Below are 14,486 nucleotides of genomic sequence, written 5' to 3' on the forward strand. Positions count from 1 at the left end.
TGTTCGGTAGCCAAAACGTTTTGCCATTGTTTGGCCAGGGCGCCCTGGCCCTGTTTTGAACCATACTATGCACGTTGCGCGTGAAAAACAAAAGATGGCGGCACATTCAAACAGAAGATTATCACATTTTGTGTACATTCAGCACTCATCACTGAAAAGACAATGCGCATAGTTAAATCACACCTTTGCAGTACTGTCAGGATGCTAGAATGCCTAAAAAAAGGCCTATTATGTATGCCCGGTATGTATGCATGTACTATTCTTACGCTAACGGAGTGATCTTTGACCTGTGACCTGACCCCAAGTTTATCTTGCATTGCTCAATGTATGTCAAATCTATCACACCATTATGCCGACGGGTATTTGTATTTCTAAATACCGTTGCCAATTGTAAATGACCAATTCCATGAACTTTTTTGTAGTGCAGAATCAAAACTAATGTGCACTAAATAATCCTACACAAAAACTCACAAAAACCGATGAAGTGAGAATTTGTGGCCGCCATCTTGGCTTTTGGCGAGTCACCTCACTCTTCCGCCTTCCTTCGTCCCAGGTCACCCGCGAAAAACTATGACAATTAGTCGTTTGGGAACAAAACGTTTGGGTGTTCTGCATCAGGGAACAATCTGGTTTCCATACAGTTCAAAATAAGTCTGTTTGGAATGGTTTAACTTCTCGTAATTAGGACAGGTAAAACTGATAGAACCAATTCAAGTTGAATGGCTGATTCAATGTCCATTACCCACAGCTGGCACTTGAATCCTGACCTTGAGGTTAAATTCTGCAAGTTACTTGCTTTGCTTATTTGTTACTTTGTATACCAACACCTTCATTTCTAGTATTATCAGCATGATTTCAATCAGATTGCATCACCTGAGCATGGAGTGTTGCAGAGTAAATGAATGAAGAAACAAGCGACCTATCGGTCAGAATAGCTCCGCTGTTGTTTTTAATTTAATTTTTTATTTTGGTAACATGTAGAAGTGGTTCAGTTCTTCAGCTCTTCACTATGCAGTTTTGTTTTAGCGATGTAATAAAGTGGTTAGTGGTTTCATATGATTCTCACTATAAAACACATTTTACACATAAAGTTGGTAATGTATTGTACTTTTATACCATAGTCACCATTTTATTAAAAAAATCTACTGTTATGAAAAAATTACACAATATATCAGAAAAACAAGTCATTGAGAATGACATAGTCCCCGCTATAATTGGGTTTTAAGGAATTATCACTACTCTGATCACACAACAACATTTGTGAACCTAAAACAAACAGACTTAGATATGTTGTGTGTGCTTGTTGGACATGGAATATGCCTCCAACAATAAAGGATTGGTTGGGTATGGGGGATCATATCACGATGAAGATGGAGTCTGAGTTATGGCTTTGGACATGGAAAATTCACAAAACAAAATGGCTGCCAGGCAGCCATATTGGATCGTATCACAACGACAAGCGACCTATCGGTCAGAATAGCTCCGCTGTTTGTTTTTTAATTCAATTTTTTATTTTGGTGACATGTAGAAGTGGTTCAGGTCTTCAGCTCTTCACTATGCAGTTTTGTTTTAGCGATGCAATAAAGTGGTTAGTGGTTTCATTATGATGTCTCACTATAAAACACATTTTACACAGAAGTTGGTAATGTATTGTACTTTTATACCATAGTCACCATTTTATAACAAAAATCTACTGTTATGAAAAATTGCACAAAATCTCAGAAAAAAATGACTGGGAAATTCACACAAGAAAAAGTAAAAAAAGAGGATTTTGAGGTTGGCTATAAATAATTCCAGTGTCTTACAGCTGTAACCCTGGAAAATTGTAATGATGAATGAAATAAACTAGGGATCTAAAATAATTTTGAGGCAATTTGAATTTCAATTTTCTAACAAATTTACAAAGTCAACAACATTCAACTTGTACTAGTTGTGGTAGATATATATAGGGAAGAAATGTATTAATCGCCATCTTAGTTTCCGTACGGCGACAAACTCAAGTACCCGGAAGAGAGTCATTCTCAGCCATACGTTACAGTGGTAACACTCGTTCATGTTCGGTTACCTTTCACAAAGAAAACACAACGAAATGGTTGAAATGATCTTTTTTTAATTTCTTTTCATCACAACAACAAAATCTGTGTGATCAAAAGTGTTGTAAACTAAACCAGAAAGAATTATCGGACTGGCTAAACTTCCCGATGAACTGGAGTAAGGTCCTACTACTTCCAAGTAAGCCTCGATAGTACTATAGTACGTGAGAAAATCGTCTCAAACTAGCGATACAACTTTCAAAATATAACTTGACATGTCTTCATTTGTTAGAGTTGTACAATTCAAGACGGGTTTTCACTCGAAAACAACAATTCTGTGAATAATGACACTCTGAACGCAGCGATTTCTCGGACGATGTTACCACTGTAACGTATGGCTGACAACGACTTGCTTCCGGGTTAGTCCCTCGTGCATACGGGTGGATTGTCGGCGATTAATACATACATCGTCTGATATTTTAATTCACAGTGTTTCTTGTGACCGGCGCCTGTCAGCAGACTCTGCCATTTTTTTCATCATTCCATTGTATTTAAACCTTGTACTTGACATTTCGCAATATTTATAATTCTCAACAAAATACCTCAACATGCCTCACTTCGCTCGTACTCAAAGCAGCCCCGCGCGTAGTCCTGCTTGCATACGGAGGAATTCGGGACTCGATTCTGACAATTGTCCCTCCCCCTCCGGTGTTTAGAGTCAAGTCAGTAATACAGACTCGTGCACCCGAGGACTACCCCGCGCGGTATGATCACTGACACTGATGACATGATGAGAGAGAACCTTTTCGGATTTACATGTAAAACGGGGAAAGATACGCAAAAAATAATGCAAAGTCTGAAGCCAAATTAAAGTTGTAATTATTTTAATTATTTTTACTTGCCAAATATTTGCATTTTGGAAAGGCAAGACACGTTCATGTCGTTTAACTTTACATGTGAACTGTCGGCCATAACTTCAACCGCATGCCTGGCATGCCCTTCCTTACGCAAGTTGTCTGAATTCTGGTTCACTGTCATTCCAAATTGCACGACAATATAGAATTAACCACAAGTTACATGTTATCTGAAAACATCACACTTTTATAGTGGGTCTGAAGTGTGATTTTAGTGAGTACCAAGAACGTCCTGTGTTGATACTCAAGATACTTGCTGTGGAAAATCGCTCGGTCGAATGAGGTCACCTTCAGCTTCTGGTCGAATCAGGATAGAGTATGCAAATGAGGATGTTGCGGACTGGCTGATTATGTAGAAGGGTGCAGAATTGGATTTGAAGATTACAACCCTGTTTCGAACAAACGCTTGTCATTTGGGCGCCCAATGCGTAGAATTATGACTATAGCACATATTACATTGCTTGTTTGACGTCAATAGTGTCTTTTGAAAAGTGGCAGTTTACTTAAAGTCTCGTCGACTGATTTCCAATATGGCGTCGGTCATTATGCTCATTAACATATTCATTTTTTTTTTCAAATTACAAAAAAAAAATCATAAAAAATAAAAATGAGGATGTGCTGACTTGAAATTAACAAATCTGAGTAAGCTACCCCCTGCGCATCAACACGCCAGATATCAAAGCAATCTAATAAGAGGTTTTCAAGGAGTTGATGAAAATGACATTATATGAAAAAAAATCATAAAAAATTGAAAATGGCACAGATCAACTTGGCATGAACAAATCTGAATAGCCTCCCCCCAGGGAACATGCACACCAAATATCGAAGAATTCTGACTGTCACTTTCGGAGAAGATGTTGAAAATATAAAAATTTGACGGACACCAATGATTCCACCTATACTCTATACCTTAATACACACCTACACCTAAAGCTACGCTTTCAGCTTTCGCTGACAGCGGAGCTAAAAAACAACTACATGTGTACTCGAATGCTACAAAAACCTTATTGTATTATGGACACCTAAAAAGAAGTCTTTTTGCTAATAGCAAAATTTCTGAAATCAATAGACTTCTTTCCCACTTGGCAGTAGTTGTCACAACCAGAAATGGTCGTGTAGTTTTTGACGAACTCGCACTGATTAAGTTTAAAGCCCACGGCCCAGGCACGGCTTTCTACTTGTTAAATTACTAAAATTACTTACATGTACCTACAATTATTTTGGTTTATAACACTCAATACATTTTTGAGGATCATTAACGAAGAGCCGATCATTTGATCATTCCGGCCACATTTATATGGTCGCCACCCTAATTGACTTTAATAGAATTTATGTGAAAAGGATGTTTGTCAAAATGCACCAACATAAAGGTTCAAAGCTAGGCCACACTGCATGTCACATTGGAGTAGGCTCTACTCATTGTGGAACTTATACAAATGAAAATCCAGAAATTACCAATGCGGTGTCACGCATTTGAGGTCAACTCTCAAATCTCAAAGATAGCGTGGTTCATTACGACCTAATTACTTTTATTCATCATTCACAACAAGTTGATCAATTTGACCGGTGTTGATTAAATTCGTTTATCAATTTTACCGGTTTTGATTAAATTTGTTTATCAATTTGACCGGTATTGATTAAATTTGTTTATCAATTTGACCGGTATTGATTAAATTTGTTTATCAATTTGACTGGTATTGATTAAATTTGTTTATCAATTTGACTGGTGTTGATTAAATTTGTTTATCAATTTGACCGGTATTGATTAAATTTGTTTATCAATTTTACCGGTTTTGATTAAATTTGTTTATCAATTTGACTGGTATTGATTAAATTTGTTTATCAATTTGACCGGTGTTGATTAAATTTGTTTATCAATTTGACTGGTATTGATTAAATTTGTTTATCAATTTTACCGGTTTTGATTAAATTTGTTTATCAATTTGACTGGTATTGATTAAATTTGTTTATCAATTTGACCGGTATTGATTAAATTTGTTTATCAATTTGACTGGTGTTGATTAAATTTGTTTATCAATTTGACCGGTATTGATTAAATTTGTTTATCAATTTGACTGGTGTTGATTAAATTTGTTTATCAATTTGACTGGTATTGATTAAATTTGTTTATCAATTTGACCGGTGTTGATTAAATTTGTTTATCAATTTGACTGGTGTTGATTAAATTTGTTTATCAATTTGACCGGTATTGATTAAATTTGTTTATCAATTTGACCGGTATTGATTAAATTTGTTTATCAATTTGACCGGTGTTGATTAAATTTGTTTATCAATTTGACCGGTGTTGATTAAATTTGTTTATCAATTTGACCGGTGTTGATTAAATTTGTTTATCAATTTGACCGGTATTGATTAAATTTGTTTATCAATTTGACCGGTATTGATTAAATTTGTTTATCAATTTGACCGGTATTGATTAAATTTGTTTATCAATTTGACTGGTATTGATTAAATTTGTTTATCAATTTGACCGGTATTGATTAAATTTGTTTATCAATTTGACTGGTATTGATTAAATTTGTTTATCAATTTGACTGGTATTGATTAAATTTGTTTATCAATTTGACTGGTGTTGATTAAATTTGTTTATCAATTTGACCGGTATTGATTAAATTTGTTTATCAATTTGACTGGTGTTGATTAAATTTGTTTATCAATTTGACCGGTATTGATTAAATTTGTTTATCAATTTGACCGGTATTGATTAAATTTGTTTATCAATTTGACTGGTGTTGATTAAATTTGTTTATCAATTTGACTGGTGTTGATTAAATTCGTTTATCAATGTTAAAATAAAAAGATTGATCATCAAAAGTAAGTATTCATCAATGGTTTTAGTTATTCTGAGATTTATACATTTTTTCACATCATACTTCAAACGTGTGAAAGCCGCCATCAATTCTTATCGCCATTATTGCATTGCATTGTGCAGTGCGTGTTTAAAATTAAATGAGTGCCGATATATGCAGAAATGGTGAATAAAACCACAGAAACAACGTTGAGATTCTAAAAGCACAAGGACTGGTAAATACAATTTCCGATTGAAAGCATGTTTCGCTGAGATTATAAAATGTTTCAAAATTTGAATAAATTTCGTTGCAAGTTGAGTTTGTATTTATCGAAGACGATGTAAATGGTACATAAAATAGCAAGCGTTGCAAATGGACAGCTCGTTTATATTCCCATTTCCTATCTTGAACTAAAACAAGCGACCTATCGAACGAGCTCCGCTGTTTTTGTACATTATGGAAATGTGCAAATTTAGTTTAATGCCAGTGGCGATTTAAGTATGATTGAGGATAATAAAATGCTAATTTTGTAATGAGATAAATAAAACAATACAAATCCTGCACAAAATTCAATGTATAATCAGTGTTCACACTGCCAATCACTAGATGGTCAAATCATTCTAGCAGTGTTCCTGCTGCCGATCACTAAATGGTCAAATCATTCTAACAGTGTTCCTGCTGCCGATCACTAGATGGTCAAATCATTCTAACAGTGTTCCTGCTGCCGATCACTAGATGGTCAAATCATTCTAACAGTGTTCCTGCTGCCGATCACTAGATCGTCAAATCATTCTAGCAGTGTTCCTGCTGCTGATCACTAAATGGTCAAATCATTCTAACAGTGTTCCTGCTGCCGATCACTAGATGGTCAAATCATTCTAACAGTGTTCCTGCTGCCGATCACTAGATCGTCAAATCATTCTAGCAGTGTTCCTGCTGCTGATCACTAAATGGTCAAATCATTCTAACAGTGTTCCTGCTGCCGATCACTAAATGGTCAAATCATTCTAGCAGTGTTCCTGCTGCTGATCACTAAATGGTCAAATCATTCTAACAGTGTTCCTGCTGCCGATCACTAGATGGTCAAATCTTTCTAGCTGTGTTCCTGCTGCCGATCACTAAATGGTCAAATCATTCTAGCAGTGTTCCTGCTGCCGATCACTAAATGGTCAAATCATTCTAGCAGTGTTCCTGCTGCCGATCACTAGATGGTCAAATCATTCTAACAGTGTTCCTGCTGCCGATCACTAGATCGTCAAATCTTCTAGCAGTGTTCCTGCTGCTGATCACTAGATGGTCAAATCATTCTAGCAGTGTTCCTGCTGCCGATCACTAAATGGTCAAATCATTCTAGCAGTGTTCCTGCTGCTGATCACTAGATGGTCAAATCATTCTAGCAGTGTTCCTGCTGCCGATCACTAAATGGTCAAATCATTCTAACAGTGTTCCTGCTGCCGATCACTAGATGGTCAAATCATTCTAACAGTGTTCCTGCTGCCGATCACTAAATGGTCAAATCATTCTAACAGTGTTCCTGCTGCTGATCACTAAATGGTCAAATCATTCTAGCAGTGTTCCTGCTGCTGATCACTAGATGGTCAAATCATTCTAGCAGTGTTCCTGCTGCTGATCACTAAATGGTCAAATCATTCTAGCAGTGTTCCTGCTGCCAATCACTAGATGGTCAAATCATTCTAACAGTGTTCCTGCTGCTGATCACTAGATCGTCAAATCATTCTAGCAGTGTTCCTGCTGCCAATCACTAGATGGTCAAATGGTGAATTGATTTATTGACTGGTGACTCAGACTTGCACTTCTTTAGGTAAACTGGCAACTCTAACTTTTGAATCATCAACAAGCAACAAACTAGCAAATGTGTCCAAATTATTCACTGTAATCCATTAATACTCAACTATTTACAAAGACATTTTCGACTAGCATTCTTCAAAAAGTATAACATTAAGGTTGTTGTCTAGGATAGGACGGTCAGGTGAATTTATCAATAAAACTATGTAAATCCACTCATACATTTTTATTTAGATGCACTGCAGTCGGAACTAGCAAAGGGCATACCGTAAACAAGCAGTAAACACAGCCACAAACTTTGACCAACTAAGAGTAACTGACATTTTGCTGGGGAGTCCGATGCACCCTCTATGACAACTTCCTGAGTAACAAACACACACACACACACACACTCACACACAGCGTGAGGGTCTGCCGTAAAGATATTTTAGTATTTTAAATGTCTGACTGTAAAACGTTATGAGTGTCGGCATTTTTGTCAATTGTTATAAATTTAAAGAAGAAAAACAGTTCGATGGATGACAAATATTTTTGATCGTGAGTTTTTGTTTTTGACAGAATCAAGTGACTGCAGAAGTATCGCCCATACTCCGAGTTTAGCATATTTCTGAAGCATGGCTCCAATGTATATGTACACACAATCTCAAGTCAAATGATTTTCCTACAGTTTTCCTTCCTTTTTTGAAATGTCAGTTAAGGCTGTTATACGATTGATTAAACTTGTTCTATTTCCAAAACCCATGGTGTCATCTCTGAAAGCAGTCAATCTAAACTAATGGGTAATGGGTAATGTATTACTATCGTATCCGTTTCTAGACTACAGCAAATATAATATCACCATGTGCGAGTGCAAGTATGAGTTCACATCTACACAACCACAAGCGATGTATTTCAAAACAAATGCATACGGTACGGTACGGTGAACCAGCCAAGTTTGGTCTCAGTATGTCACAGAACACTGTCCTAATGCCAACTTTGAATGAGATCTGTTCAAGCATATCTGAGTTATGGCTTTGAACATGGAACATTCGCAAACAAAATGGCTGCCAGGCAGCCATATTGGATCATATCATGACGAAAATGGATATGCACATGTATGTCATAGAGCACTGTGCTAATACCAACTTTGAATGAGCTCTGTTCAAGCATATCTGAGTTATGGCTTTGGACATGGAAAATTTGCAAACAAAATGGCTGCCAGGCAGCCATATTGGATCGTATCACAATGAAAATGGATATGCACATGTATGTCACAGAACACTGTCCTAATGCCAACTTTGAATGAGATCTGTTCAAGCATATCTGAGTTATGGCTTTGAACATGGAAAATTCGCAAACAAAATGGCTGCCAGGCAGCCATATTGGATCATATCATGACGAAAATGGATATGCACATGTATGTCATAGAACACTGTGCTAATACCAACTTTAAATGAGATCTGTTCAAGCATATCTGAGTTATGGCTTTGAACATGGAAAATTCGCAAACAAAATGGCCGCTAGGCAGACATATTGGATCGTATCACGACAACAATGAATGTGAACATGTATGTCATAGAACACTGTCCTAATACTAAATTTGAATGAGATCTGTTCAAGCATGTCTGAGTTATGGCTTTAGACAGTGAAAATTTGCAAACAAAATGGCTGCTAGGCGGCCATATTGGATTGTATGATGAAAGTGAAACAAATTAACATGCATATGTATGACATTGTATGTTGCCCCTGTACCAAGTTTGAAAAAAATCGGTACAGACATCTCCAAGTGTATAAGTGTACTACCCAATCCATAAGTCCCCGTTCCGGACTTCGTCCAGCGGGGACTAATCAAAGACACAACAACAAACTAATCGAAAGCAACTGTGTTTATTAATAGCAAACTGTGCAACCATATTGAAATCAAAGATACGCATCCACAATGTGCATGAGTTTGTTGATGTCCCCCTAGCCTTGACACAATTGATCACATTACCGTAACGCTACATATTAGCAATGTAAGCGTCCAAATACCAGAGTGTTAACCTGTGAAGAGCCATATTACAATTTTCATTCATTCTAGAGAGTTCAAAGAGACAGAATCACTTCCGCGTTCACAAATATTGTCTTTACAAGTACCGCGAACTGGTTGAGAAATTGTCAAAAAATGACATTTTTCTGCTTTTTTGACCATTTTGAACATTTCTTCATTTTACTCGTTCTAGCTTATTACACACGCTAGTGAATTCGGGTTTGCTTTATTTGATAATTGATATGAAGGACAAGAAACTGCTTAGAGGGTTTTCATGTTAGTGAAACAAGCAATCAGCACTGCTTTGTTGAAAACGGTGTACACATACAACAAAAATTGCCTTTTTGACAATTAATTTCCAAATTTTGTCTATATAGATTTCGACATGTATATTTATGACAACTGTAAAAAAAAATTTGTTTAAATCAAAATTGCCTTCTACAGTGTGGAAAATATGAAAAATATGATATAATAATATACACAGGTGTCAAATTTCATCATAATGTAAACAAACTATACATGTACTTTAATGTTCTTAATGTTACGATGAATATTAAAGGGACAAACTCTGAAAATTTGGAGTCAATATCTTTATCTTTAACAAAGTTACAACAATTTTTCTACAATAAAGAATTGGATGAAAAATAGCCTATACGACAACCTTAACCCTTTCACCACCAATGGCCTCATGGGATTGTGTGTTGTCCACCAGCCCCCTCACTAACATAATGTGAGAGTGAGTGTGGTGTAATCAAACTGATATAAAAATACCTAGAGTTGCTTATATTTAAAAAATAAGGTATCATTTGAATGGAAAATAAATTTTCTAAATCATAGTAGTAAATACATACATTCAAATATCACACACATAACCGAAATATGGATTAATGTAATAAAATATTAATAAAACAAACAAAGGTTGTTTATTTATTGACATATCACAAATAAACTAAATATTTATATTACAAACAAAATTCAAAATACCAACATTTATGTTCCTACAAAACTTGTGTATACTGGTTAAATGGTCAAAATCGGCGAAAATTTGTCAGAAAATGTTATATTTAGTCGTAATAAATTTGAACGAAAATAATTAACGGCTCACTAATCCGATTACAATGCAATAGTCAGCCCCGCACCGGCAATCAAAGGGACAAAAATATCTGAAGTCGTCGCCCCAATACCTTCTGAAAAATCAGTTTGTGTAATTATATATCATTATTTGACAGAACAACAAAAAATTATCACCAAATTTATCCTCAAAATCAGTAAAAAATGCCCCCAAGTTGGTAGTTTATGAGTCCAAATCGGGACGCCAAAGTGACGCTTTTCGCCGACATGCTTACCCACGAAAGCAAATATGCAGTCGGGACTTTGAAGTTACGTTGCGATAATCTGATCCTTCCATATACTGTATCGAGTTCACTCAGCCATCTCCTTGTACAAAACATCGTATTCATAGTCAAAATTGAGTGGAAATTTCTGCGAAAAGCACCTTTATTTACATTGCAAACGATGTTAGAGGAGACATATTTTGCTTCAGCGTTGTTGAAATTTGAATTTTACATTGAAAAACTTGTATTTGTATTAGCTCAGTGTGTAGAGGTCAGTGGAGGGAAACTTACTTGTGATATGGGCGATTTTCCGATCGGATTTTTACGCGAGTTTTTCAATGTAAAATTCAAATTTTAACATCGCCGAAGCAAAATCTGTCTCCCCTAACATCGCTTGCAATGTAAAAAAAGGTGAAGTTCGTAGAAATTTCCACTCAATTTTGACTATGAATACGATGTTTTGTACAAGGAGATGGCTGGGTGAACTCGATGCGGTATATGGAAGGATCAGATTATCGCAACGTAACTTCAAAGTCCCGACTGCATATTTGCTTTCGTGGGTAAGCATGTCGGTGAAAAGTGTCACTTTGGCGTCCCGATTCTGACTCGTATACTACCAACTCTTGGGCATTTTTTACTGATTTTGAGCATAAATGTGGTGATAATTTTTTGTTGTTCTGTCAAATAATGATATGTAATTACACAAACTGATTTTTCAGAAGGTATTGGGGCGACGACTTCAGATATTTTTGTCCCTTTGATTGCCGGTGCGGGGCTGACTATTGCGTTGTAATCAGATTAGTGAGCCGTTAATTATTTTCGTTCAAATTTATTACGACTAAATATAACATTTTCTGACAAATTTTCGCCGATTTTGACCATTTAACCAATATACAGAAGTTTTGCAGGAACATAAATGTTGGTATTTTGAATTTTGTTTGTAATATAAATATTTAGTTTATTTGTGATATGTCAATAAATAAACAACCTATGTTTGTTTTATTAATATTTTATTACATTAGTCCATATTTCGGTTATGTGTGTGATATTTGAATGTATGTATTTGGTACTATGATGTAGAAAATTTATTTTCCATTCAGATGATACCTTATTTTTAAAAAATAAGCAACTCTAAGTATTTTTATACCAGTTTGATTACACCACACTCACTCTCACATTATGTTAGTGAGGGGGCTGGTGGACAACACACAATCCCATGAGACCATTGGTGGTGAAAGGGTTAACAGTCTCATATACCTTACACTTAGAGTTAGAGTTTATATTCAATTTGTATAAGTGTATTACCAAATACAATATGACCTACAGTTAGAGTTTATATTGAATTTGTATAAGTGTATTACCCAATACAATATGACCTACAGTTAGAGTTTATATTCAATTTGTATAAGTGTTTTACCCAATACAATATGGCCTACAGTTAGAGTTTATATTCAATTTGTATAAGTGTATTACCCAATACAATATGACCTACAGTTAGAGTTTATATTCAATTTGTATAAGTGTATTACCCAATACAATATGACCTACAGTTAGAGTTTATATTCAATTTGTATAAGTGTATTACCCAATACAATATGGCCTACAGTTAGAGTTTATATTCAATTTGTATAAGTGTATTACCCAATACAATATGGCCTACAGTTAGAGTTTATATTCAATTTGTATAAAAAAAAAAGTGTACTACCCAATACAATATGACCTACACTTAGAGTTTATATTCAATTTGTATAAGTGTACTACCCAATACAATATGACCTACAGTTAGAGTTTATATTCAATTTGTATAAGTGTATTACCCAATACAATATGGCCTACAGTTAGAGTTTATATTCAATTTGTATAAGTGTACTACCCAATACAATATGACCTACAGTTAGAGTTTATATTCAATTTGTATAAGTGTTTTACCCAATACAATATGACCTACAGTTAGAGTTTATATTCAATTTGTATAAGTGTTTTACCCAATACAATATGGCCTACAGTTAGAGTTTATATTCAATTTGTATAAGTGTATTACCCAATACAATATGACCTACAGTTAGAGTTTATATTCAATTTGTATAAGTGTATTACCCAATACAATATGGCCTACAGTTAGAGTTTATATTCAATTTGTGTAAGTGTACTACCCAATACAATATGGCCTACAGTTAGAGTTTATATTCAATTTGTATAAGTGTATTACCCAATACAATATGGCCTACAGTTAGAGTTTATATTCAATTTGTATAAGTGTATTACCCAATACAATATGACCTACAGTTAGAGTTTATATTCAATTTGTGTAAGTGTACTACCCAATACAATATGGCCTACAGTTAGAGTTTATATTCAATTTGTATAAGTGTACTACCCAATACAATATGACCTACAGTTAGAGTTTATATTCAATTTGTATAAGTGTATTACCCAATACAATATGACCTACAGTTAGAGTTTATATTCAATTTGTATAAGTGTATTACCCAATACAATATGGCCTACAGTTAGAGTTTATATTCAATTTGTATAAGTGTATTACCCAATACAATATGACCTACAGTTAGAGTTTATATTCAATTTGTATAAGTGTATTACCCAATACAATATGGCCTACAGTTAGAGTTTATATTCAATTTGTATAAGTGTATTACCCAATACAATATGGCCTACAGTTAGAGTTTATATTCAATTTGTATAAGTGTACTACCCAATACAATATGACCTACAGTTAGAGTTTATATTCAATTTGTATAAGTGTATTACCCAATACAATATGACCTACAGTTAGAGTTTATATTCAATTTGTATAAGTGTATTACCCAATACAATATGACCTACAGTTAGAGTTTATATTCAATTTGTATAAGTGTACTACCCAATAAAATATGGCCTACAGTTAGAGTTTATATTCAATTTGTATAAGTGTATTACCCAATACAATATGACCTACAGTTAGAGTTTATATTCAATTTGTATAAGTGTATTACCCAATACAATATGACCTACAGTTAGAGTTTATATTCAATTTGTATAAGTGTATTACCCAATACAATATGACCTACAGTTAGAGTTTATATTCAATTTGTATAAGTGTACTACCCAATACAATATGGCCTACAGTTAGAGTTTATATTCAATTTGTATAAGTGTATTACCCAATACAATACATGTAGTTTTACTGTGGGGGAAAATCTGTGGCTAATAAAAATAACACTCCTTTAGCCTTGGTGGCTAATGGTTTTTGAAACCCAGTGCTAATACAGCTTCCATTGATTTCGTTTCTCAGTACCAAACTACCTATGCTGCATAGTAACTGGCAGAATCAGCAGTAAAAACAGAAGATATATAAAATATTCCCCCTTGCCACTAGAAGGCGGTATTTAGAGTTTAGAACATTTTGACCTACCTTGGTATTGCACAAGCTAATCCAAAGTCACCAATCACGGATTGGTAGCCACAGTAACCAACATCAGTCTGTCGTTTTATCAAACAATTCTATCAAATTAAAACATACAAAATCATTACCATTTATTTCAAAAACAATGAGGACACACTATGCAACATGTTGTTCATCA

General features: G+C 34.8%; 1 protein-coding gene across 2 annotated transcripts in view; it reads right to left on the minus strand.

Moving 5' to 3' along the window:
• Positions 1 to 14,486, minus strand: part of LOC144436217 (dual specificity testis-specific protein kinase 2-like) — a 76,545-nt gene that overhangs the window by 29,925 nt on the left and 32,134 nt on the right. For both annotated transcript variants that reach the window (XM_078124947.1, XM_078124946.1), the window contains exon 5: positions 14,318 to 14,406. In XM_078124947.1, the coding sequence (XP_077981073.1) occupies positions 14,318 to 14,406 (89 nt within the window). The remainder of the gene's footprint in view (positions 1 to 14,317; positions 14,407 to 14,486) is intronic.

The sequence above is a fragment of the Glandiceps talaboti genome, chromosome 6, assembly GCF_964340395.1.
Source record: "Glandiceps talaboti chromosome 6, keGlaTala1.1, whole genome shotgun sequence".
NCBI lineage: Eukaryota > Metazoa > Hemichordata > Enteropneusta > Spengelidae > Glandiceps > Glandiceps talaboti.